The following is a 24,189-nucleotide window of genomic DNA, read 5'->3' as shown; positions in this document are numbered from 1 at the left end:
TAAATATGTGGAGATAGGTGCAAGAGGAGGGGCTGTTCAGGTCCCAGGTGTGATGGGATGTATTGAGAGCATCAGAAAGTGTCACAGAGGGAGAGAGTTTATTTAAATGACTTGCGATCTTGTTACTGCTGCTGTAGAAATTCTGCCCATGACAGCAATGTGCGTTTATATGCACCCTTCCCTTAATTCAAAGAAGACAGTGTTCTGTATGTGTATATATATGTATTATAGCTCTCAGGTTGTTCAAATATGACCACTTTGCATGACTTGTGAAATCAAAAATACTTTTTGAATTCTTTTTTTGTCAAATATATGTATACAAGTCTACCAAACACAAATATGGGACATGTTTAAAACATTCTCTTTAGTCCAAATAAAAATTTTTTTTTTTTGAGAGAAAAAAATTTGGTTTTCCATATGAGGTTTTAATCTAAAGCACCTTTTCTGAGATAGACGGAAGGAAAACGGTGCTTTCAGGTCTTCCTGCAGTAGCTCATGATGGGATAAGCGTGACCATGTGTTAAAAAGTTGTGTCACTATAAAGGGGAGTAATAGGAATGAGCTAAGGCTTCAGCTTATTTTATTCTGGTGACTTTGTTCTTAGTGGCTAAAGTGAGTTAAAATGCTCTGTGATACTTTGGTTTATGCAGAATTGTTCAAGAGCAAGTTGTGGCTAACTAGTGAGGAATGTCACTCGTTTTCCATGTACCATAAATTGTAGATGCTCTGGTGCTTTTCCAAGCAAGGCAGTGCAGAATCAGGTGGTATGCTGACCATGCGTGATTTAGGACAGAGCAAGGAGCTGATCAGTCTGTGAGCTGTCCAAATTAAAGTGAGCTAACCCAGACATCATTAGTTCTTCAGTGTGTTTTGATAACTAAAATCCTCAAAGTGAAAAAATATCTCTCTTTCATGCAGCAAAGGATGCTTTGGATTCACAAATGCAGAAGTATAAATAACTTCTGTTTCAGTAGGGCTCTATGTGGTAATCTGTTACATAGACCTTGAAGTAAGAATTTGGAGAATTAGGTGCTGAGCAAAATAATTTCAAATAATTCCGTGTATGTATCTGTTACCCTCCCTTTTTTTCTCCTCCTATTCCTCCTTCCTGTTCCTGCAGTGATCTGACTCCATGGTTGATATTGCAGCACTACAGCTGTATTTGCTGGTCTGATGATCAGCAACTTTGGGAGCCCACCAGGAGAACAGTGAGGTGGATCTTCCTGTTGTAGTGAATATCCTTCTGGCTGAGATCTAGGGTACTCAGTACATGCTAGTGGAGATTCTGGTTCCTTTCAGCAGAGTATGAGTGAATACTTCGCGAAACAAAGCTAGAAGAACTTTCTGTTCTAATATAATGATAGATTAATAATCATGGATGAGAAGGCACTTGTTTAGTGTGTCCTAAATGCCTGACCCAAAGGCACAACTACCCATGCAGTCTCTTCTGAGTGCTAAGGTGGCCTGTCCTTACTGCAGATTTTTCTTAAAGGTTTTGCTTGTATAGCAGAGAATATATATTTTATTTACTTGTAAACTGTGAAATAATTTAAGTGTAGACAAGATCGAATGACTATTCGCTTTTTAAATATCTGTTTCCAAAGGCTGAAGAGATATCAGCAAGTTGCAATACCAGGAGTGTTCTTTAATGATAACTGAAAATATAGGCCACTAATAAAAGGTCAGATAATTAAGATGATTACAATTATTAGTGGTAATTAAGTCTAATGAGTTACATTGGATATCTGCAGATCAGACAAGGAATAGTATAATCTGAAATACTTTGGACCCTTGTAGGATCTCTGTTTTCAGAGCTAACGCAATGATTATGCATTGCTTAGCAAATTGGTGGGTATCGTAATGATATTTAAAAAAAAAAAAAGATTAAAGTTGCTTGCATTACAGATTTGCAGGAGGAGCTGACTGCGTTGATCCTTGTGGAAGGATTAGAAAAGTGCACTGAAGATTTGGGGAATTGGATCATCTTTGCCAAGTCTCTAGGTTGGTTATAGGTTGGATTGAAGGGGCAGACCTCTTCTGTTGTTGACCTTCAGGAAAGGATATGAAGAACAAAGTAGGAGAACACATAAATTATTGTGTACTGACTTAAAGTTGGCATGGCTGGTAGATGTAACATTAGAACAAGTGTGAAACAGGGCCTCTGGGTTTTATTCCAGATTCTTACTAACTGGCTGGGTAATTACTCATCTCTCTGGGTCTCCTTCTGCCCATCTGGTAACTTACCTAGCTGCCAAAACTGTTGCAAGGCTTTAACTAAAGGCGAACTGCAAAGCAAAACAGTTGGTGTGTGCCCTTTGGTGTTCTTCTGTGATGTGTAGCCATGCCTATGATATCTTCTTCCCCCAGCTCTACAGGCTCCTTACATCAAGTACGCCAGCTATTAGAAAAGAAGGTTAGAAATATTTCACAAATTGTACATGTGAACTGTCTGGTAGTGAATGAAAGAGCAACAGCCGCCAAGGTTAAAATTTGGTGAAGTTGCCAAATGTTAGATTGCTCAAGAGGGAGGAAGGTTTTATCAATGTAGACTACGCTGGAAGAAGACGACTTTGATGTGTAAGGTGAGAGAAAGAACTTAGACTTGTGAAGGAAAATATTTTAGGTCTTTTGAGGGATTGCTAGGGAAGATAACACTTTTCTGTCTTGTCTCCTCCAAAATGTGTGAAAGATTACAGTGGCTGGTCTGTGTAGTAAACTGATGTTATGAAATTTGGGAGGCTTTGGCAAGGGTTCTTGAAAACTGAAAGGGAGGAAGGGAGTTTGTGGGGAGCGTAAGGGGTATGTTATTGTCACTCAGCAAGAGGAAGGTGTAGGTTCAATGACTTCCATCTTAGAGCAACAGCTGTGTTGTGGTTGTAGTACAGTGGGATGGTGTTTTAGTCTCTGGGGCACAAGTACTGTGGACTCCTTGCACTTGCCTATATACATCACCTGTTCACAGCATTAATTATTCTGGGGTGTGTCAGTGTGTGCATAGCCGCAGTTTGGACTGAGAATGCCCTATTTTGCTTTAGCAACAATAGGCTAATTATTTTGTTAAACAGCTTTGCTTTGGCTGAGTTATAATGAAGGATATACTGACTTGCAGAAGATAATTGCAGTTATGAATTAAAGATGTCTTTATTTGATTTGTGTTTTTTTTTTTTGTGTGTGCATGGATATGCTGTTACTGCTGTTTGTAAGCCCAATACAGAACTTGGATTACAAAGGCTTTTGTGATCAAGATGTATTTAAAGAAAAAATCCTGACAAAATACAGACTACTTTGTAGTGCGCAGCCAAGCCTTGTTTTCACTGCAATTTTCCTCTGGACAAAGTAATTCATAATTAATTAGGCAAAGAGTGTTTAAGGAGAAACAAATACACAGGAATAGTCAGATGTGTGTGCGCGTTGATGGCTGTAAGTAAAGTCTTAGTAAATGCAAAGCTTCACATTCACAGTGAAGTTGTTTGCAGCTTACATGAAGCCAAGTAGCCTTAATTAGCTCTGCTTATTGGGAGTAATATGTATTAATAAGAAGAGACTGGAAAGATGATGGGGGAATGTGTTCTACGTAGCTGTGTTTTGTGAGATGCCTTCTGTGCTATTTTGCCTAGAATGTATGCCTTTATTTCTAATCACAGTGACTGACTCTGCTGCTAAAATACCTCACTGTGTTGTATTTGGATATTAGACTTCTCTAAAAGTAAATGAAAACATTTCTGAGTGCAGAGGAACATGCAACTGTTTGCCCTTTTCCAGATTTTTCCCTTCAGCAACAAATCATTGTATATTACTTGTTAAATGCCAAACTGAAAATCCAAGTGCTTACATAGCATTTTTGTTTTGCTTTTCAGATTGTTTCAAGGAAAAATCCAGAGGATGTCCAGGAGGTAACAGCTTAAACTTGTGCAAATGTCTTTGTGTATCACACTATGCCTTTTGAAGCATCTTTGATGTAATTTAGCAATTTCTGTGTGTTTTGTCATTGTAATTGAGTGAACAGTTTTTGTATGTTTCCATTTGCCTCCAGCTTGCACAGTTGAAAACAGTAGCTAGTGTAACATGTTGCAATTCATCCCTCAGTGATGAATTGTGACTTGAAACAAAGTCTTAGGGAGTAAAGTGTCTTTTGATGACAAAACTGCTTTGATAACTTTGCAAGCTCTTTTCTCAGGGCTGGAATTGGCAAATTGATGGTTACTTAACTCCTACTGGTAAAATTAGAGATCAGTCCACAATCTGAGTCTTAGGTCTCAGCTGTAGGTACTCTTTTCCTCTTTAACCAATACTTCACTGAAAAGCCTAGATCATTACTGTCTATTAGTGAAGAAGGAAAATGGAGGAGCATAGGAGTAGTTGAGAGAGACTAGACTGCAAGTCATATGTTACGACTATCTCTCTGGGGCTCCTTAACTATTTTCCAGTGATATACTTTGATAAAACCTGAAAATTGCTTACTCTTTGTCTTTTCCACAAAGGTTCTGAATAAGGGTCTGCTGTATTCTTGTGCCTCTTTAATACCTCAAAAGGCTGTCAGGAACCATTTTATTGAGGCAAAAAAACCCCACATCATGCGTGTGTGGTTTGTGGGCTTGGGTTTTTTGGTGGTGTGGGTTTTTTTATGGAAAATCTTTTTTCCCTCTCTTGATTTCTTCTAGACTTGACATTGATACTATTATACTGTATACATGCAACGTCTTCCTTCAAAAGCACAACCTTGTGGCTTTTCAGCTATTGTGTAACATATGCATATGTTCAATTTCTGGTGCAGTATCTTACTACAGTTGAGGAGAACCTGGATAGTTGATGAAAGAAGACCCCATAAATGAATTCATTGCATCTCTGTGTGGTCAGACATGAGTTACTGATTAGTGGCTTGGCAGAGGTGAGAGTTGGCTAATACACCTAACACCCCTTTGTTGCATCCTTCTTTGAAATCTTGAGAATCAGATGAACATAAACATTCATGCTTTATGCATTTCTTTAAATCTCTAGAAAAATAAAATAGCCTATAAGAATCAGAGGTGATCATGGATTTAGTTTTAGAACTGAATTGCTGTAGTTTGTAGCTTGATGCTCACCTTTTCCAGGGAGGTTCCTGAATTGAACTATCTATGAGCATATTCTGCTATTACCTTAATCTTCATTTGTGGGAAAACCACTTTATAGGAGCTGTTGATGAACCATTCATCAGAACAATATATTGTAAGTGTCTTTCAGCTAGAGTATTGCATGAATATATGTTAAATAGTTTTGAAACAATAGCAAAAGCATATCGTTTAGTCATTGCTTTCATCTGTGGCTGTACATTAGCCATGCAGGATTCCACAAACTCTAGTCCATAAGAAGATTTAAATGTTCTATGAACTTGTTGATGATTGCCCTTTTCCATCCTTCACTGTATCAAATTAATTATTTTGCATGTGATTGCATGTTAGGTTGGTGTCAGTCTGTTATAAGCAAGCATCTGAAAGTTCCTAGTTATTAAAAGGAATATCCTAGATGGTAGTTGCCATGAGGGTGAATTGTAGTCAGAAAATCATATGAGTTGGGAACTTTTCTTTTATACTGGCTTCCTGTGACAGAAAAAGAATTGTGGGCAGCCTTTGAAGGAAAAAGAATACGTTCCTAATCTCTTCCCATTGAAAATAAATTTACCTCAGTTTTGCAAAACGCTTAATTAGAAATTCAATAGACAAAATTTTGTGCACACAACTACGCTGTTGCTTTATGATCTGTCTCATGCAACCCCCTTCCTGCACCCATATAGGACCACTTAGCTGTGGCCTCAGAAGCCTCTTTTCATGTCACTGCTGTGATGTTAATACGTATATTACATATGTACAACTGTACATAAGGCTGTGTACTGTGACCTCAACTCTACTTGCCAGTTTTCTGTCACCTCCTTGAACTGCCCTTTGGGACACCAGCCTTTAATAGAGCATCTTTCCCACTGCAGCCTATTACAGTTCAAGATGTCCTCAACTGTTGTTGCTGGGACAGGAAGGAAGATAACCTTGTATGGGATTTCTTCTCAGAAGGATGAAATAAGTTAATATGAAGTTGTGCGTGGAGGAGTTAATAGCTACAGAAAGGCTAGCAGACTTACCTTCAATTTCCTTGCTTTGAGCAATTGGTAGTGGCAACATGGCATGTGAGGCAGTTGTAGCAAGGATAGTTTTTTGTGTTTTTTTTCTCTTACTCTTTCATGGAAGAGAAAGGGTTGTTTCTTGTGGAACAGATGAGTCGCATGAGTTAATAAAGATCTACTGGCTCTAGCCATGACAAGCACCTTATTGCATTACAAGTCTAACATATGTTTTGTGTTATACTTGCTGTGCTTCGTTGGGCCTCAAAGTACAATGTGTCCTTCCTCCAAATCTGATTTCTAATGAGTTTGTTAGAGTGGGAACTTTGCTAACTTTGCTGAGCTGCATGCATGCAAAGGCATGATTTCCATGAGCCTGTGAAATGTTTTAGGATGACCTTGACCACTTTTGCTATGCAAGCTACTTCTGGATATTTATTTTTTTTCCTTTTGGCTATTTGGACATCACTTGCAGCAGTAAAAATGATACTTTCTTAGTGGAATGGAATCTCATGCTCTTGTTTTCTGGCAGATTTTCATGTTGTCTCTGAGTACTGACAGTACAGTAACTTGATGTTTCAAGACTTCACCATCTTAAGCAGTCTTATTCTATATGCACACTGCTCAAGAAGTGCGAATCATCCACTTTCTGGGTCTGGATTAGATGGAAGTACAGCACTGAAAAATTATTGTTGAAAAATTATTGAAAAACCACTAGTTGGCCTTCCTGAGAGATTCTGATTTTTGTTCCTTTGTCTGTTGAACTCCACCAAGTACTAGTTGTAGTTGAGTCCTGGAAATGTATGCCCAATAGGTGGGGCTGAATGAGGACTGCTAATTTCAGTGTAGCTAAGTTTATAAAGTGGAGAAAGTGTTGCCATACTAAAGCTTTGCATATCCACTGCTAACAGTCCTGTTACCTCATACCTGCATTGTTCTGTAGGTAGGACTTGCATCGGTTGAAACTTAGAAGGCCTCTGACCTGTGTGTGTAAAAAACAAAACCAAAAAAACCCACACAAAACAAAACAGAACAAAAAACCCCCAAAAAACCACACAACAAAACAAAACAAAAAAACCCCCAAACAAACCAACCCCAAATAAAAAAAAAACCCACAAAAAAAACCAACCAAACAAAACCCAAACAGAAAACTTCCAGAAGCCCAACAAAACTAGAAGAACAGAACACCCCTCTAACCCTTTTACTTAGCTCTAAATATGGTTTGATTGAAAAAAGTAGGGTTTTAAATTATGATTGGTCATGAGAAGGTAACTTGTTAAATGAGTCAGAAATATTTTGAATCTTTTAGATTGTGGTTAGTTGTATTAAACTAATTGAGACATTTGACACTGGAATCAACTTCTGAATGCATTGCAGTCTCTCTTCCCTGCCCCCCGTTCTTCTTTAATCACTTTATATTAGTGTTGAGGTTTATTATGTGGCTTGGGGAGCCTGATCAAAAATGAGGCCAAGATATAAAATGTCTTTTTTTTTTTTTCTCTCATCCTGGTAGCGAACCTGTTAGCAGTCAAGTGTGAATTTTATTGCACAGTTCTTTCCCTGGCCTGATTTTCCTATTGGGTTCTCCTTCCTTGAATAAAAGAATACAAAGAATGGGGTGGAGGAAGGGTAAGGTAGATATCTGTCTGGGAGGAACCTGGCTGGCAGATGACTGCTTCTTTCTGGAAAGGATGGATCAGGAAAAGCTGGTGTGATGAACCAATGTTCACATGCATTCCTAAAAGTTGGAGATTTTTCTAGATTACAAAAGGAAAATATTCAATTTTTGATCAGGGTTATAAGTAATAAACCATTTAAAATGTGGGCTTGCATTTACACCTGGTCAGCTGGTTTGTAGTCCTGGGTGATTAACGAGCTGTCCTTAAGAATCCCTTACTCATATTGATATATCTTCCTTCATTTTCTCTTTTGTTGTTGTATTTCTTCCCCATACCTGCAGCTGTGCCAAGCACAGCATGCTATTGAGTGTTGAATGCTGCAACACTACTATTAGGGTTTTTTTCCTTTCGTACTGGTTCCCTGTGTAGCTCTAGATCGCAGTGTGACTGAAACAGTGCTGCCCTTGCCCTCTCTGTTTCCTTCTTTCAGCTTTTACTTAATATTTTTTTCTATGCGCTGTAGTCTTGTTAGTCAAAATGGGGGTTGAGGACAGATAATAACAGTTTTTTCAATGGTTGTTACAGTTGGCAGTTCAGATTGTATATTTTTGTTAAACATATTTGCTGAAGGTAGGGGTCTGATTTGCTTAAAAGAATGTATTTGTGGTGTGATGCAATGCGAACAATGAACCTCACTAATACTTCTTTCCTCTCCCCTTTCTTTGCTTCAGATAGTCGTTTGGAAGAGATACAGTGACTTTAAGAAACTGCACAAAGATCTCTGGCAAATTCATAAAAACCTGTGCAGACATACAGAGCTCTTTCCACCTTTTGCCAAAGCAATAGTATTTGGTAAGCATAATTTACTCCTGACTTGCTGGAATTCTTTGATAACTCAATATCTGTAAATACATCTTGTTTTGTAGCTGCATGGAACTCTTTTCCTTGTGCTTTTACTACTGAACTTTTTGGTTTCTTGTGTCTCACTTGTAGTTGTGCTGGTATCATAGCTTGATACTTTATTTTTTTAGAAAGGGTTAGTTATGTCATTGCTCCTATGTTAGAGATACTACCTCATATATTTATTGACTTATATGGTCTGTATCTTTACAATGTATGTTCCCTGTGTTCAGGAGCATAAAGTCTGTGTTAGCTTTGTGAACAGAGCTTGAACAACGAACAGATACTTTCATATATGAGCTGTCTGTGACTTTTAGTAATGAGCTATAGTAAAGTATCAAGCAGTTGTTGCAGAAAATAATTTTTTAATTTTAGGAATTTGATTGTAATTATCAGTTTTATCTAGCTAGGCTTTTGAGATCAGTTTTACATATAGTAGTTAACTATTTCACCAGGACAACCTGTAAGAGGATTGTGACTCTACATGAGAAACACATGGCAAAAAGTCATTAGCTCTTAAAACCCAAAGGTCTTAACTTAATCCTGATGTATATGTCATCATGAATGACGTGGATTTTCAGTGAAGTGGTATGACTCCATACAGAACTCCAACTACCACACATTTTTGTAGCAGTGTGTTGTGTTTATTTTAGCAGTGGGTTTTTTAGTCCGTGTTCTTTGTGTTTAGTACAAACTGTAGCTGGGTTTTTTTTTTTTGGTGTGCATATATATCACAATATCCAGTGGGTTTTTAAGCATTTTTCAGCATTTTTTTAATGTGTCCAGCATATTCGGCGTCTTTTTTGCATGCATTTACCATGTGTTTTGTGAGTGCTTCTGAGGCATTTCTAAGGTGTTGCTAACTGTCTGCAATGGGTTTAGTGCTTTTTGGCGTACGTCTACCATGTGGTTTTGGGCCTTTTTTCCAAGCATTTTAACTTTTTTTAGGTGTCCAACAACTGTTTGATATTTCTTTGTATATACTCTTGGTTTGGTTTGGTTTTGGTTAGGGTTTTTGGTTTCTAAAGTGCTTTTGGCTTACTAAGGCATTTCCGTGGCATTTATGAGTTGTTCTAGTGTATTTTTTTTAAAGTATCCAGCCTGTGTTTATGCTGCTTTTTTTGTGCTGTGTGCCTAGCGTGGTATTCAGTGTTTTTTGGCTTGCATCTCCCATGTGTGCTTTTTTTTTTTGGTAAGGTTTCTGATGTGTATTTGGGGTGCTTTTTTGTTGTGTGTTTTTGGTTCCTAAGGCATGGCTGCAGTGTTTATGTCCAGGATTTCTTTGGTGTTTTTTTTCTTGTGTATATACCATACACTTTTCTCTGGGTTCTTAAGTGTCCAGCATGTTTGGCCTTTTTTTGGCGTGCATCTACCACTTATTTTTTGAGTGTTTAAGGCATTGCTGACAGTCCAGGGTGTGTTTAGTGCTTTTTGGTGTGCATGTACCATGTGCTCTTTTTTGGTGTGTTTTTTAGTGGGCTTTTCAGTTTCTAAGGCATTTTTAGGGTTTCTAAGGCATTTCCTTGGATTTACAAGTTGGTTTAGTGTGTTGTGGTTCTTCCCCCCCACCCCCAGCATCCAGCCTATTTTTGATTTGGATTTCTTCTTCTTTTGAGGAGGGGGAGGGGGGGCATTTTTTTTTTTTGTATGTACCTTGTGTGATTTTGAGCATCCAGCATGCTTGGTGTTTTTTGGCAAACATCTACCATGTGCCCTCTTTCTTTTGGCAAGGTTTCTGGTGTGGATTTGGGGCACTTTTAGGTGTGGTTTTGGTTCCTAGGGTGTTGCTGCAGCATTATTTCTGTCCAGGATTTCTTTGGTAGGTTTTTTTTGCATGCATATTCTGCATTATTTTCAGTTGGTTTTCAAGAGTTATTCAGTGTTGTTTTTTTGTGTGTCCAGTATACTTAGTGTTTTCTTTGGCATGCATCTGCTGCCTGCAATTATCGGGCATTTTAACGGAGTTTTAAGCTTCCAATATGTGTTTGGCATATTTTTGGCATGAGTCTACCACATGCTTTTTATTCATGTGGCTTTTTGGCAGACACTTTGGTTTCTAAGGTGTTTCTGGGCAGGCTTTGCAGTGTCTAAGACGTTTTGGGGTTATTGAGGACTTTCTATGGTGCTTACAAGTTGTTTTAGTGTAGTGTTTGTTTTCTTTGTTTTTAATCATCCAGCCTGTGTTTGTCTTCTGCGCACCTTTTGTGGTGCTTAGTGTCCAGCCTGTCTGGCATTTTTTTGAATGCATCTACCATGTGCTCTTTTTTTGGCAAGGTTTCTGGTGTGGATTTTGCATGGTCTTTTTGATGTGGGTTTTGATTCCGAAAGCACTGCTGTGGCATGTTTGGCATTGCTGCGGTGGTGTTTTGAGCATCCAGCGTGTCTGGCATTTTTTGGCATGCATTTCCTATGTGGTCTTTTTTTGCCAAGGTTTTTGCATCTTTTTTTTTTTGAATGTTGTTTTGATTTCTGAGGTGTTGCTGCGGTGTTGTTTTCAATTGCCATGGTGTTTCTAAGATGACTGGGTTTTTACAGCATGTTTACGACATATTTTGGTATGCATCTATGATGTGCTTTTAGGATCCATCATGGGTTTGTCTTTTGCATCCTGCTACCACATTCTTTTGTGTCTTTTCCATGTTCCTTGCTGAACACTAAAAACGCTAAAACACGTTTGGTATTTTTTGGCGTGTGTGTAGTGCAATGATTTTGTGTGTATTTGCACGTTTTCCATGCATTGTGCCTGTTTTCCATGTTGATTATCCTGCATATTTTTGTGGGTTTTTTTCTCATGTGTTGTGCACATTTTATTATCCAGCCAGTGTTTCGTGTTTTGGCATGCATTTGGCGCCTGTTTGTGCAGGTTCTTTTGTGTAGCATTTTTAGCAGCGTTGGGCATGTATCTAGTGCGTATTTTCCCATGCTTTTTGTGTTTTGCACGTTAGCATGTTTTAGCATCCAGTGTTTGTTTTGCATTTTTGGTGTACATCTATTGCATGCTTTTACATGTTGTTTTTTTTTTTTTTTTCCCCCGTGTCATAATTTTAATATGTCTTAGTGTCCAGCATGCTTCTGGTGTTTCTTGGCATGCGTTGACTACATGCCACACATGGAAAAATGTGCAAAAACCCTTTTAGCATTTTTGCATGCATTTAGCATATTTTTTTGTGGTTTTGTGCACCCTAGCTTTTTTTGGTATGTGTTTTTTTTCTGTGTTACTAGGTATTTTTTTTTGTTGTATATTTTTTTTGTAGCGCAATTTTTGGTGTGTTATGCTTTTTGGTGTGAGGGTTTTTGCTGTCTACTACTACTACTTTGGGATAGTCAAGCCTGTTAGTTTGGAAAATGCCAAAATTGAGGTTGTTTAGTCAGCCTTTTTTCCGGCGCTTTATGTGACAGCACTAAAATGCTGCCCAAGGTTATGGTACTGTAGCAGTATTTTCTGGCTGCCCTCCTTTGCTTTGAGTGCTGGAGAAACTGTATGAAAGCCCCCTGGAGGCAAAACCTTAACCTGGAAAGCATGAATTTTCCTTTTGATGTTTTAGGACCAAATACCGCCACAAACTTGAAATTTTTGCTGCTTAGTGCTACTCTGTGTATTCTTGATGACTACTGCATGTAGGCATGGCACTGAGATGCTTTAAAGAGTATGCTAACAAACAGCTTGGAACAAGTTGAAGTTAGCTTATAACCCAAGTCCAAACTGCCCCTACAGCTTTGGGGGACCCTCTCACTTAGCCTCTTGTGTGGACCAGCTAAGTGTAACACAGGGAAGCTGTACTCTGATGCTGATTTCATGGTTCTCTGCGCAGAGCTGGGTAAAATTCCTAGGTTAAACAGTCTTTCACATCAGCTAAATTGTATCCAACTTTTATGTCGCTTTATTTTTGCTTATCTATTAAGTTGGAAGTGGGGTAAGTTTCAGTGCTATGTCAGAACTTATGCGCTAATGGTTATATAGAGAATGTAGTATTCATTTCATCCTGAGATGATTTTGTCTGATTTAGAGAGTAGAGTGCTCACTGGACAAGTTACTTAAACTTAAAGTTATAAGAATTGGACAAGTTATTTAAAGTTATTTAAGGTAAAATAATGTTAAAACAAGTTATTTGCAAAGTATAATATAATTTCAGGTAGAAGATATGGTAGCCCTTCGTAGGGGAGGAAAGAGAGTGGTGAAAAGAAAATCAGGATGGAAGAGAGTATGGGTTTCTAATATCTTAAATAATTTTAAATTCCTAGAAATGCAAATAAGCTGTTCTTATACTGCTTCTGTAAGCAAGGGAAGAATTGAGTGAAATCTCTTCTGAAAGACATCCTTATTCTGTTGTATTTGGTGAACAAAAGTGACTGCGATGTACAACGTAAGAGAAGGAAATCTACAGAAATATTCAATGTAGCTATCTACAAAAAGCACTTTGAACTTAAACATAAACCAAAAGAAAACCCACTACATTTGAATGAAGTTAAGCTATGGAACAATACAGGAAAGAGGAGGTAATGTAAAAACAAATTTTAAATGATTGGTACATAGCTGAAAGGAGCAGTAATGTCTGACTCTTCAATTTCAGAATTGTTTTTCTATTTAAACCATAAAATTTTACTGTATATCCTCCCATCTTGCTCTACACATAATAGTTGCTGTGTGTTTTATTTTAATTTAAAGCATTTATTTTCAGGTCAGTCCTAGTATTTTCTGCACTGAAGGAAAAACGTAATTTTATTAGATTTTGAGTTTTTGACAAGCTCGTTTTCAGTCTCATTCAGTTAATGGTGAGCTGCAAGGTCCATCTCTACTAAGATCTTTTGTTTTCAAGCTGCTTTAATGGAGCATTTCTGCAGTGTTTCTTCCCTGTGTTTGTGTTTTTTTTTGGTTTGTGTGGTTTTTTTTTTTTTTTTGGATATGAGTGATTTAAATAATGTACATATTGTTTTGCAGAGGGTATGCTTTACAAAGTGAGTATTGGTGATTCTGACAGTCAAACTTACTTGTAGTAGAAGTATTAAACCTGAGCAGAATCTCAAGTTCAGCATTCAGAGTTTCAGGATATGGGGTGGAGAACTGAGACCTATTTAAAAATGAATGGGTTATGCTGTACTTCCACATTTCATGCAACCAAAGATTTGGCACATCTGCAGAACTGAACTGCATTGCATATTTTACATCACAGCTTTTTATAATTATAATGTGCAAGTATCTTTACGCTGTTACAATAGAGCTGCTCACATCAAAGCATGAAACTTGTTATGGGTGGGGAAAAGGAAATCAGTTCACTTCTGCACTTCGATTGAACCTTTTCCACCCATGTTATGGAGAAAGCATGTTGACCTCAAGCATGGGAATCTAAAATGTCCTAACACATCTAGCTATTAAAGCTTCTCTGAATTGTTACGCAGCAATTATGATACCTTTTTCTGGGAGGTGATTACTCTCCTTCCCGAATATGCATCAACATAACTTCTTCAGTATTTTCAAACTACTTTTTGTGCTGGACACTCTAAGTATTCCCATATGTTGGAATACATGGCATTTTACGAAAATACTGGTAAGTCTGTACTCAGCATTTCCTATATCTAACAACTGCAGAAATGTACTCTAGTGTAAAAAAATACTCTCCTTCCTGACAAAACGAAGCCAAAAAACCCCAGATATTGAAAACTTGCTAGCAGTGAGTCAGAGAGATGATTCACACTGTAAAACTCAGAAAAGGATATTTTTTTGATTTGAAAATACCAAATGAAGTAGAATATTTAAGAATTAGGTGTCAAGTACAGTTGGAAGTCGTGTGAGAAACTAACTGAAACATGACCACAAACCTTCCTGGATGTTTTGTTGTTCAGATCTGCTCTAGAATATGAATTGTGGATTCTCTCTACAGGAATTTACATTTGGTTTCCATGTATATATGAAATTTTGAATAGATCATTGCTGGGGGAATAGCAGAACTGTGCTAATGCATTTGTTACATGCTAAGATTGTAGTTAGCACTTCCTACAACCCTCGAAACACGCGATCCCTATAATGAAGTTTCTCTGTGTCTGTGAGATTTACAAAATAGTGGAAGCAGCATTGATTTAGATGGGGGAAGACTTCCAGATAGAAATCTTTGAAAAGTCAGATGGGTATCTAAGCAACTTTGAACATCTGATTGAGAAGGGTGATAATGAAAGTGTTGAGCAATACAAGATTGCTTGAAAGTATAAAAAAGGAAGAGGGGGAAGGATTTAAGCAGGGTTGTCTGGGAATGAAACTGCCAGCAAGAAGCTAGACAGTCTGTGAACAAACCAGTACTGAGAGATGTTCTTCCTTCCCCCAGAGTCCTCTAGTTCTATAAGTGGTTGTCCTGGTAGTGTATCACGATGCTGGTGAGCTGGAAAATGTGACAGTGACTAATGTTTCAACAGCTCTGTTCAAATATGTGTCAACTTCTTTTTTTTTTTTTTTGCTCAGCTTCCTAAGAAAATAAGGCTTATGTAGTTGTGCTGTCAGAAAGTCTAACCTCTTACTCATGTAGCTAGTATCAGCTAAATTTGAGAGGGAAGGCGATTACAAATGTATTTATGTTTGTGCAAAGTATGTGAAATGGCAGCTGAGTAAGAAGAGAGTGTGTGCTGTAGTGCTCCCAAGGGCCAGGCAGGCTCAGGTCATACCTCTGAGGTTTGTAGCTGCCTGGACAATTGGTGAACACGTGCTGGTCAGTCTGGCAGTGCTGGTCCTGACACGTCCTGTCTGGTGCCCAGGGGAAGTCTTGAGATAGTGTGAGTAAAGAAAATTAGGTTTTATTTGATGATGAAGTAAATTGGGGAAAGATCCCTGGGAAACCAGGAAAAAATATCATAAAGAATTGCTTGCAAAAGTTACCAGTTTCTGGCCTTGTTCAGTGTTTACTCCTTTGCAATTGATTTTCTGTTTCTTTATAACAGGGTTCTTGTTATTTTGTAGATTCATGTAACTGGCCCATGCTGCTGTGCTTCACTGAGGGAAGTTGATTTTTTCATGATGTCCTGTTTTGTGTGGAATGAAACAAAAGCCCTAATGCACCCACAGTGTTGCTCTGAAGACATAGAAAGTTTGATGAACAGTTTAATAGAGCCTGATTTCAGTGTTGCCACTCAACGTGGTACCATTGCCTTTGCCTTCTTTCTGCTTGCTTGTTGCTCGCTCTTTTGTACGGCTGCTAATGTTTGTACAGCTGAAAGGGCAGGGTGAACAAGTCACGGAACCACTGCAGCTGAAAATTAGCCCAATGATGTCTTTCCTTTCCTTTCATGGAAGAATAACCCCCAAAAGCTTTGTTTGTGATCTTGTGAGTATGTGTGTGTCTTTCTAGTTTTATTTTCTTTTTTCTGGTACCACATGGGCAGAAGCTATTTACTTGAAGAATTTCTGGAAAGAATCCTGCTTTGATACTTTCTTCTGGGATTATGTTTTTGCTTGCTCTGAGTATAAATGAATTTTGCTTCTGTATTCAATGTTTCTTTTGTCCTCTTCAAAGGTTAATGCCACAGAGCTGTCACAGGTGGTTCTTATTTTTCTGGTCATGCTGTTATAGCAATACTGTTTCTTGAACTTGTCTTCCCAGTCCTTTTTTTCCCTCTGTATAGCTGTTGCGATATCTGTTCCATTCTCTTCCAATTATTACTGTTAACCTCTGCTCTTTTCCTTTTGTAAACTTGTAACTGTTTCAACAACAAAGTGATGTTGATATGAAAAGCTAAAAGAAGCTGCGTGCAATTGTGAAGAATGTGAATTTAAGGTAGCAGTCCAAGGGTTCTTCCTCCTGAGAAGCAAATCTCTCAGGTGAACTGTGGAATTGTTTTTTAAATATATTTTTTCTAATTGGAATGTCTTGGGTGCTGGGTAGGGAAAAGGGAAGGATCATACGTTTTGGTAAATTAGCTGTTTCCCAGCTCTGCTTACCTCTTGAATCCAGGAGGAGATGAGACCCTGTCTGTATGGAGCTACTTCAGAGGAAAGCTTCAGTGCCCAGTAGCAGGGCTTCACCATCTCCCCTACACTCGGTCTCCTTCATAAATGGCACATTGGAATTGATGATCTGTTTGGGGTCTTTTAGTAATACTTCGTTTACTATCTGCTCCTATTATGCATTGTTCTTGAGAATATGCGAAGAACGCTCAGCTCCTTACAGGATTTGGGCCGTAATCAAGGCTGACACTGACTGGCATATTGTCAAATTGTGCATGTATCATTTATTGTTAGATAACACTGGACATCCGTTAGTGTCTCTTGGCTAATCAAGAGTGTTGCCTCACATATTCTTACGATGAGAGGGCGAAAGATTCTTGTCGTAGCTGCCAGCTTTCATCATCTGAGCGGATTGCAGAAGATGGGACTCTAGGGACAACTGAGAATAGGAAGTTTGAAGATTTTCTGTGTTCTCCTGAAGCAATGGAATGACTTTCATAGACTCAGGGCATTGTCTTCAGAAGGTTGCTTTTGTCTTGTTTTTTAGGTGGTTTTTTTTTTTGGTGGTAGTTATTATTGCAGAATAAATGTGTAGTTATTTCTAAAACTGTCAATCTATGTGTCTGTTCCAGGGCGATTTGATGAAACTGTGATTGAAGAAAGAAGGCAATGTGCTGAAGATCTGTTGCAGTTTTCTGCCAATATCCCTGCTCTCTATAACAGCAAACAGCTTGAAGAGTTTTTTAAGGTTTGTTAGCATTTGCAGAAGTGTTTGCTTCTTACTGATATGAGTAAAGTATACTGCTGATTCTGCTTTATGCTATAAACTGTGGAGTGACAGTGAGCTGATCTGACCCGCTTTGTGAAGTGACTGGGAGTTTTCCATCCACTCTAGAAACGTGGCTTTAAAAGAAATCCATGCCCCATCTCTACAAGGTGGAAAGTTTTACAGGAGTTTCAGGCGAAGGGATTTAGAATTTTTGATTATTGAATGATAAGCAAAACCTGTGATGTTAAATCACGGTGTTCAGTGGGGAAGTAATAGAAATATTGTCACTGTTTCTGTATTTTATGTAGGTATTTATCATTTCAAACCGAAGGAAGGAAGACTGTTTTCTTATGGCCTGTTATTGATCCCAGTCTGTGACAACAAATTTGGCATATAACTAGTCAAATGTGCTACTAGTGCAGTGCTATGAGAACCTCTTTCCAAATATAGTTTAGGACAATATGTTGATCTGGACTTTATTACATCTTAAGCAGTTTGTTTTCAATAGGTATTTCAAACATCTTTATTTTCAGTATCTTAGTCCAACATTCTGCAAACACATAAGCAAAAATTTACAGGTCAACGCGATAACAACTCCCTGGAATTAAGGGAATGCTCATCTGGCTGAGATGGGACTTAAGTATATTGATGTATTAAGTATATTTAAATGATATGTATGCAAAAGGAAAATTACAGTGAAGCTTAAAAATCTTCAGTTGTTTCATGATGCAGTTATTGCAGAGCCCTTTAAAATACTTAACATAATTTTCTTTATGCTTTGGTGGCAACAATGAATAGGAGTCTGAGGTAGAATATTTTACTTTTCAGTTTATTTGCATTTGTACTTTTTCAGTTCTTTGGAAATACTTCTGTGGTTTTGGGTATTTGTTCAGAGCTCTTCTCCGTTCTTTTGCTTAACCAAAGTATTAGTTTTACCCTTCCAATGGGCCTTTTCTGGCTTTGTAAGGCAATGAATATAACTAGAAAGGCATTAATTTTTATAGGAGCAAGTAAGTCTACAAGGGGAGTTATGCAAGTGTAATTCAGGCTCATTTGTTAGCTGATGTTGTGTCATTTTCCTATAAGAAAGCCTTAGGTTTTGATCAGTCACCAGCTCAGCCAGTGTCCTTTAGCTCTGCTTGTGGGTGGTTTTGTTCCTTTTCAGATTTTTGTACAAATAGCCATGGAGAGATAGGCTTGGACAATAAAGTATTAGAAACAGCTGAAGGGAATACTGTGTGTATCTGTGTACTATAGGCTCCAGGAAAATGGGCTGGCTAGTGTGAAAGTGCGCTGGCCTAGTTCAAGACAGATCAGCAATGCCCATTTGTAACACTGCCTTAGAGATGATTCAGTTTCTGTTAAAGTTGCGTGGAAAGTGTGCACCTGAGATGCGAAGCAGAAATTGAAAAAACCCCAACCATTTAGGTAGTTTCTAGTGTAATTAATTGTTCCTGTTGTTACTTCATTTACATTTGATTCCTTCCAGCATTGGGAGGAAATAATGTCCTCCTCATATGCTGGCCTGGCCTTATCTTCACTGTTTGTCCAGTCTTGACTATGACCAAACTCAAGATTGTGGGTCATGGGTGGGACATTAGTCTGATGGACAAACACTCCTGCTTGAGGGACCCACTGAGCTAGAGAACACCACTGATGGGCACAGACTGTAAGTCCCACAAGAGAGCAGAATTGCTGTTTTCTCCCTGTTAAACTCTGGGGTTTTCAGGCAGACCTGCTGCAGCCTGTGTGGTTCAGGACTCTGATGCTGCAGTAGGCTAACTGTTTAGATACCTAGACAATCTGTGGAAACCAAACATGGCCTAACCAAAAGACCTTGTTTAATTTTGTAGGCTTATATAGTGGAATTAAATGCATTAACTGTAAAGTAATGGAGCATTCCCTGGTTAGGAAATTTAATTTTGACTATTACTTCTATATAATGAGACTTTTCATAGAGCACAGCAGCTAAATAATTCCTTTCCCTCTCTCTTCAGGGTGGAGAGGTGCATGATGGGTCTGAACTGATTGGTCCTGTTGAGCCTCTGCCTGACTCTCTGACAGACAACCTGTCTGACTGCAGCTCTGAAGGTTTGCTTTCTTTTCTCATGTAACCTTATAGTGTGATCTGTTTTTTAAGCAGCGCATAAATGACAAGTACCACATTCGTAGGTGCATCCAGTTTCTGTTTGCTTGGTATGACAGAAATACCAAAGCTGGGATTAACAAAAGAGAAGTTGAGCTCAGCAGAGCTCTGTCTGCGCTGCTGTAAGTTTGCTTCTAACAGGAGGTTTTCTGGGAGATTGTCTAGTGCATTTGAGAAGTCCTAGTGCTCTGTTGCTCAAAAAGAACTGCTTTTGGTGCCAACTGAACTGTCCTCTCTGGTTTAAGTGTATGTAACCCTGCTTGCTTCCAAAAGGTTGGGCAAACAGTGTGGTAGTATTCACAACTAATCATGACCCAAGTCTCTAGCTGTAAAAGTTCACTGATAACTTTAAAACCATGCTGAGATGGATCAATAAATACAAAGATGACTGCTTGAATTTGCCTAAAGCATGAAAAGAATGTCTAAGATTTGAACTGCCCCATTTGTTTCAGAGGGTTCTCATTCAGCTGTTCATGCTGTGGGTGTCACCATTCTTTTAGTGCTTAGCAAAATCCAGAAGAGAGTCGATGTGGTATTTTAGAAGTGTGTCTTCTGGATTGAGCATATGAGAGTGGGGAATGTTAAAGCCTACTGCAGGGCATGGGGAGATAAGCAAGTTGTTTAAATCTCTTACAAAAACTTCCAGCATTTTTTCTTTGCCTGAAAAGAACTCCCTATTCTTCAAAGTCTGAGATCTTACATGTTAGAGCCAGTGTGGGCTATGCTCAGTTGAAAACTGGAAATCCCTCCCTTACCTTGCTAATGTTTTCTGGTTGCGCTATACCAATAGAGGGTGTGCCCCTTTTCCTAAAATTGCATTTCCGTAGTACACTGTAGAGATGCACGTGCTGGCTTGAATACCAGATGTAATTGTGGCGCTGCATTTGCACTAAATAGTATAGCTGTAAGGTAGGGTCAGTCAGCCCAGATAAATACTGTGCTACGGCTTCTTGCCTGCTTCTGGAGGCTGAGCTAGCTTAAGCATCTCTGCTTATAATCATCTGCCAAGTACCATGCAATCTTTTAGACACTTATGTATTTCTGAGTTATATTTGGGTCCCTGCAGCTTCTAAGAATTTCTTTTCAAACTCTTAATATTTTCCTTTGGAACAGTTTTACACTGATCTATAAATATGCACTATTATAGAAACGCTTACAAAGCTCATTTGGGATGGGTTTTTTATCCTGAACTACTTAATTTCCTCTGCTCGCTCTCTGGCGTACAACTTGCTTTGCTAAAACTCTGCTTGAATAACGATAACTACTTGTGTTTTCTAATAGAGGTTTGTTTGTGTCTTTTTTTTTTCCTTGAGGTTGTATGACTTGCCACTGGAATCTCTCAATGTCAGTAACTAAGCATTTAAGTCATATGATATATTCTACGTGTGCCGTGAGTTTTGTAATTTCTTTTGCAGTACCTTCTGTGGGTTTAATGAACTAATGCACCCACAGTACTTTTCTGTGAAGGGCAGGTATAGAGCTGTTTAATTACAGAGAAGTTGTTATAAATACTGGTAACTGTTTTTAAAGGGGCACTATTTCTGTGAAATTTAACATTCCAGATTTTGTCAATGCACCCAGTTTACACTGTGCCTTGTAAGAGAAAAAGTGCTTCTGAAAATGCTTAATGTGAACATTTCTGTTCTTTATTCAAAGGCCTCATTTTTGAAGAAGAAAACCGCTTCCTTTATTTGAGAGAAAATATTGAAAAGAAAAAAAATGCTGTAAAGTAGGGAGTCTTTGATACCCTTCCTCTGAATTGGCTGGAGTGCTTTTAGGGGATACTTTCAAAAACTACGAGCACAGGATTTCCAGATGCTGAATGTGACTTTTGTGGATTTAGCTTTTTCTGAAAACCTGTGTGTCTTCCATCTCATGTTTTCTTATATTCAAAACCAAATTTTGGGTGGGGGGGAGTCTAGGGACAGAAGGAAACATCTGTCTTTAAGGCCTCTAGATGGCAGTGGCAATACTCGGCTCTGAGTCCTCTCCCTGCCTCTCTTCAGGGCGTCCTGCCTATATCTGTTTTTTTCCCAGTCCAATTATCATAGTTAACTGTGACTAGTTCACTGTGTTAGTTTTTGCTCCTTCAAGCTGCTGTTCTGAGAAGTATCAAACCCATTCCTTAACAGGTGCTGGTGTTTGCTTATAAGGGTGGGTTGTGTTTTCTCAATTTTATCTCTTCTTTTCAGACAAAGTTCACTCAGCAGAAGGTGTGCACGTTAATGGTAGAAGATGCAAACTGATGGTGGTAGTAGTGTTTTTGTACCAAAATAAGCAATAAGTATCTTGCCTGTAAAAGCAGTTTGGCAGTTCATGTTTTTACAGGAACCTGCTTTTCAAAAGGCCAGATTACCCAGGCTTTCAACCAATTTTTGGAAACTGTGTTTACTCCTCACATACCTGGTGAAATTGCACAAGGCAGAGACAAGTGCAGGAATTTTATATTCAGTTTCAGCATCCTTATACGCATCTTATATTCCTGACAGTCACTATCTCTTCCCCTCTGGGTACATGGAATAACATTCATATGTCCAACTTCCTCTCCAAAAGTCTTTCTATACCAATCGCCAAATTCTTTAGAGAAGTTCACCAGGAAGCTAATCTTTTTTCATTATTTTCCCCTCCCTTCCTTCTGTTTTACCATGTTCACATTATCTTCCTAGAAATAAGCCTATGCAGTTCAGGCTCTTCCTACCCCTTGGGCTGACTGGAAGCCCCATGACTGTGGTTGTGCGGTGCCAGGCCTGGGCTCTAAACCTGCCCTTAAGCAAAGTTTATTAGCTCAGGCTCTGTGCTATGCTAACTGTGTTCAGACAGCTTCTGGTCAAGTTGGCTGTAAGAGAAGAGCAAATGTGGTTTTGTTTGGACTGCAGGGAGGGGAACTTAGATCTGTCTGAAATCTGCTGTGTGGTTGTACACACATTCATCTAGTGTGGGTGGCCAGCACACCCTTCCCACAACCCCCCAGCTTTTCCGTTCATTATCTGCACCCTTTGTCCATCAGTCAGCTCTGCTTCCACCTATACATTTGCTATCTAGCAATTTCTCTTCACTGAACAAAATAACTCCTCTAAATGTTGTTTTATAAATTCAGTCCTCTGCACCCAAATTTGACATTGCTGTCCCTAAATTGGGCAGGTGAATTGCCCATTATTAATACACTAATTAATGAATCTTCTCTCTTCCTCCAACTGTTCTGTTGTGAGGTTACCTTCTTTCCTGCAAGACTTGGGGCTACACAGGCAGTTCTCTTCTCTGGATGGGCACTTTGCTTTATGTCCCTCCCCTGAAAAGGTCAGGAACTTTGTCTTTGCACTCCATCCCTTCCTCCCATGTAGTCTTGTGTCACTAAGTATCACTGTCCCTTGCATTTCAGACAAAGACAGTGGCTGGTAATCTGTTTTTCTTCCTCTTTCCTCTAGCACACATTAAAGGAACTGCTAGCTTTTAGAAAAGCAATATTTCTACAGTGCCGTCTTACTCCTCTTCCATAAGTTGTAAACTTGCTCTAACTCTAGAGTTGCAAAATCAAAAAGACAGTTTGAGTTAGTTGCCTTTGAGTCAAGTCCTTGCTGCTGCCACGTACTTTTTGCAGGTAAGTCAGGATGCTACCTGGTAATGTGGATAAACTCCTGATTCTGATAACACAAAAGAAAACAAACACCAGGTTTTAGCTCAGAATTTACTTTCTCTGTGTGTTCAACAGCTAAATGTCTTGACCTCGTTGCCTGTTTTATTGCCTCAGTGGGTACATGTGCCAAGGTGATAAAACAAACTGTTACTTGATATCCAGGTGGCACTGCCAAATTTGTGGCTCGCTCCATATGTCTCATGCAGGGTACTAGTCTGGAATGACATTTTTGAGAATGAAAGCTGGCTTTTTTTTTTTTCTTGGTGTGTAGGTCCCAGCTTTGAAGGCTCTCCTATTTTAAGTCTCCTTAGCTGTAAATCATCAGATCAGTGAGAGATAGGGATTAAAGTGCTGCTGCTATTGAAATTAGGTGAGTTGGAGTTGTGAGGTTTGAATTAGCAGCCTCTAAGCAAGCACCTGTATTTTGTGTTTTAACCTCAGAATCAATGAGAAATGGCAAATCTAATACGCTGTCACAATTTTAATGGTGTGTGACCAAATGGATATCTCTGATAGCTGGTCAAAGAGCAGTTTCATATTATGTACTTTTACCTGTAGTAGGTTTGTGCCCTTTCATTTTGATGTCAAGGGAACATCTAATCTGTTGTATAAAAGGATGTCAGGAACATTTTTGTCATTCTTGTCCTTTACAGTTCGAAAGGATTTAAGTGGGCTTGATGATGTGACACTTACGAGCCAATCGGAATGTGGAGGTGAGATCTAAAAGTTGTTTCCATAACATTTGTGGAAGTTAAATTATTAGAAAGTCATAATTACAGGTGAACACTTTTCATGGATGATAATCCTTACAGAATGAAATGGTGTATGTGTAAAATACCTCTGTTGCCATTTATTTCCAAATAAACCTGCTAAGTTACTGAAGGTCAGCTTGCAGTAAGTATATATGTTTTTAGCTTATGGCAAATGTAAAATAAAATGTTAGTTCAAACTTCAGTGAAAGGGTTGTAAGCTAATTCATTTTACCATGTGTTAGCAATGAAAGAGGAGTGTACATGTAGATGTGAGTTAGTGCTGCATGATGCATAAGCTGACAGTAACTCTAAATTCAAACTCCTAATTTACTGTTTTTGGGATGCTTCATC

At 38.6% G+C, this 24,189-nt stretch overlaps 1 protein-coding gene across 5 annotated transcripts in view; it reads left to right on the top strand.

Moving 5' to 3' along the window:
* Nucleotides 1-24,189, top strand: part of RPS6KC1 (ribosomal protein S6 kinase C1) — a 91,274-nt gene that overhangs the window by 1,039 nt on the left and 66,046 nt on the right. For 2 of the 5 annotated variants that reach the window (XM_075088920.1, XM_075088918.1), the window contains exons 2-6: nucleotides 3,858-3,893; nucleotides 8,442-8,562; nucleotides 17,170-17,285; nucleotides 19,304-19,397; nucleotides 23,740-23,799. In XM_075088920.1, the coding sequence (XP_074945021.1) occupies nucleotides 3,858-3,893; nucleotides 8,442-8,562; nucleotides 17,170-17,285; nucleotides 19,304-19,397; nucleotides 23,740-23,799 (427 nt within the window). Of the gene's footprint in view, nucleotides 1-3,857; nucleotides 3,894-4,774; nucleotides 4,889-8,441; nucleotides 8,563-12,886; nucleotides 13,108-17,169; nucleotides 17,286-19,303; nucleotides 19,398-23,739; nucleotides 23,800-24,189 lie in introns of those variants that run through there. The other 3 variants (XM_075088919.1, XM_075088922.1, XM_075088921.1) reach the window with 3 other exon arrangements.

The sequence above is a fragment of the Phalacrocorax aristotelis genome, chromosome 3 (genome assembly GCF_949628215.1).
Source record: "Phalacrocorax aristotelis chromosome 3, bGulAri2.1, whole genome shotgun sequence".
Lineage (NCBI taxonomy): Eukaryota > Metazoa > Chordata > Aves > Suliformes > Phalacrocoracidae > Phalacrocorax > Phalacrocorax aristotelis.
This window is presented reverse-complemented; position numbering and strand designations above follow the sequence as displayed.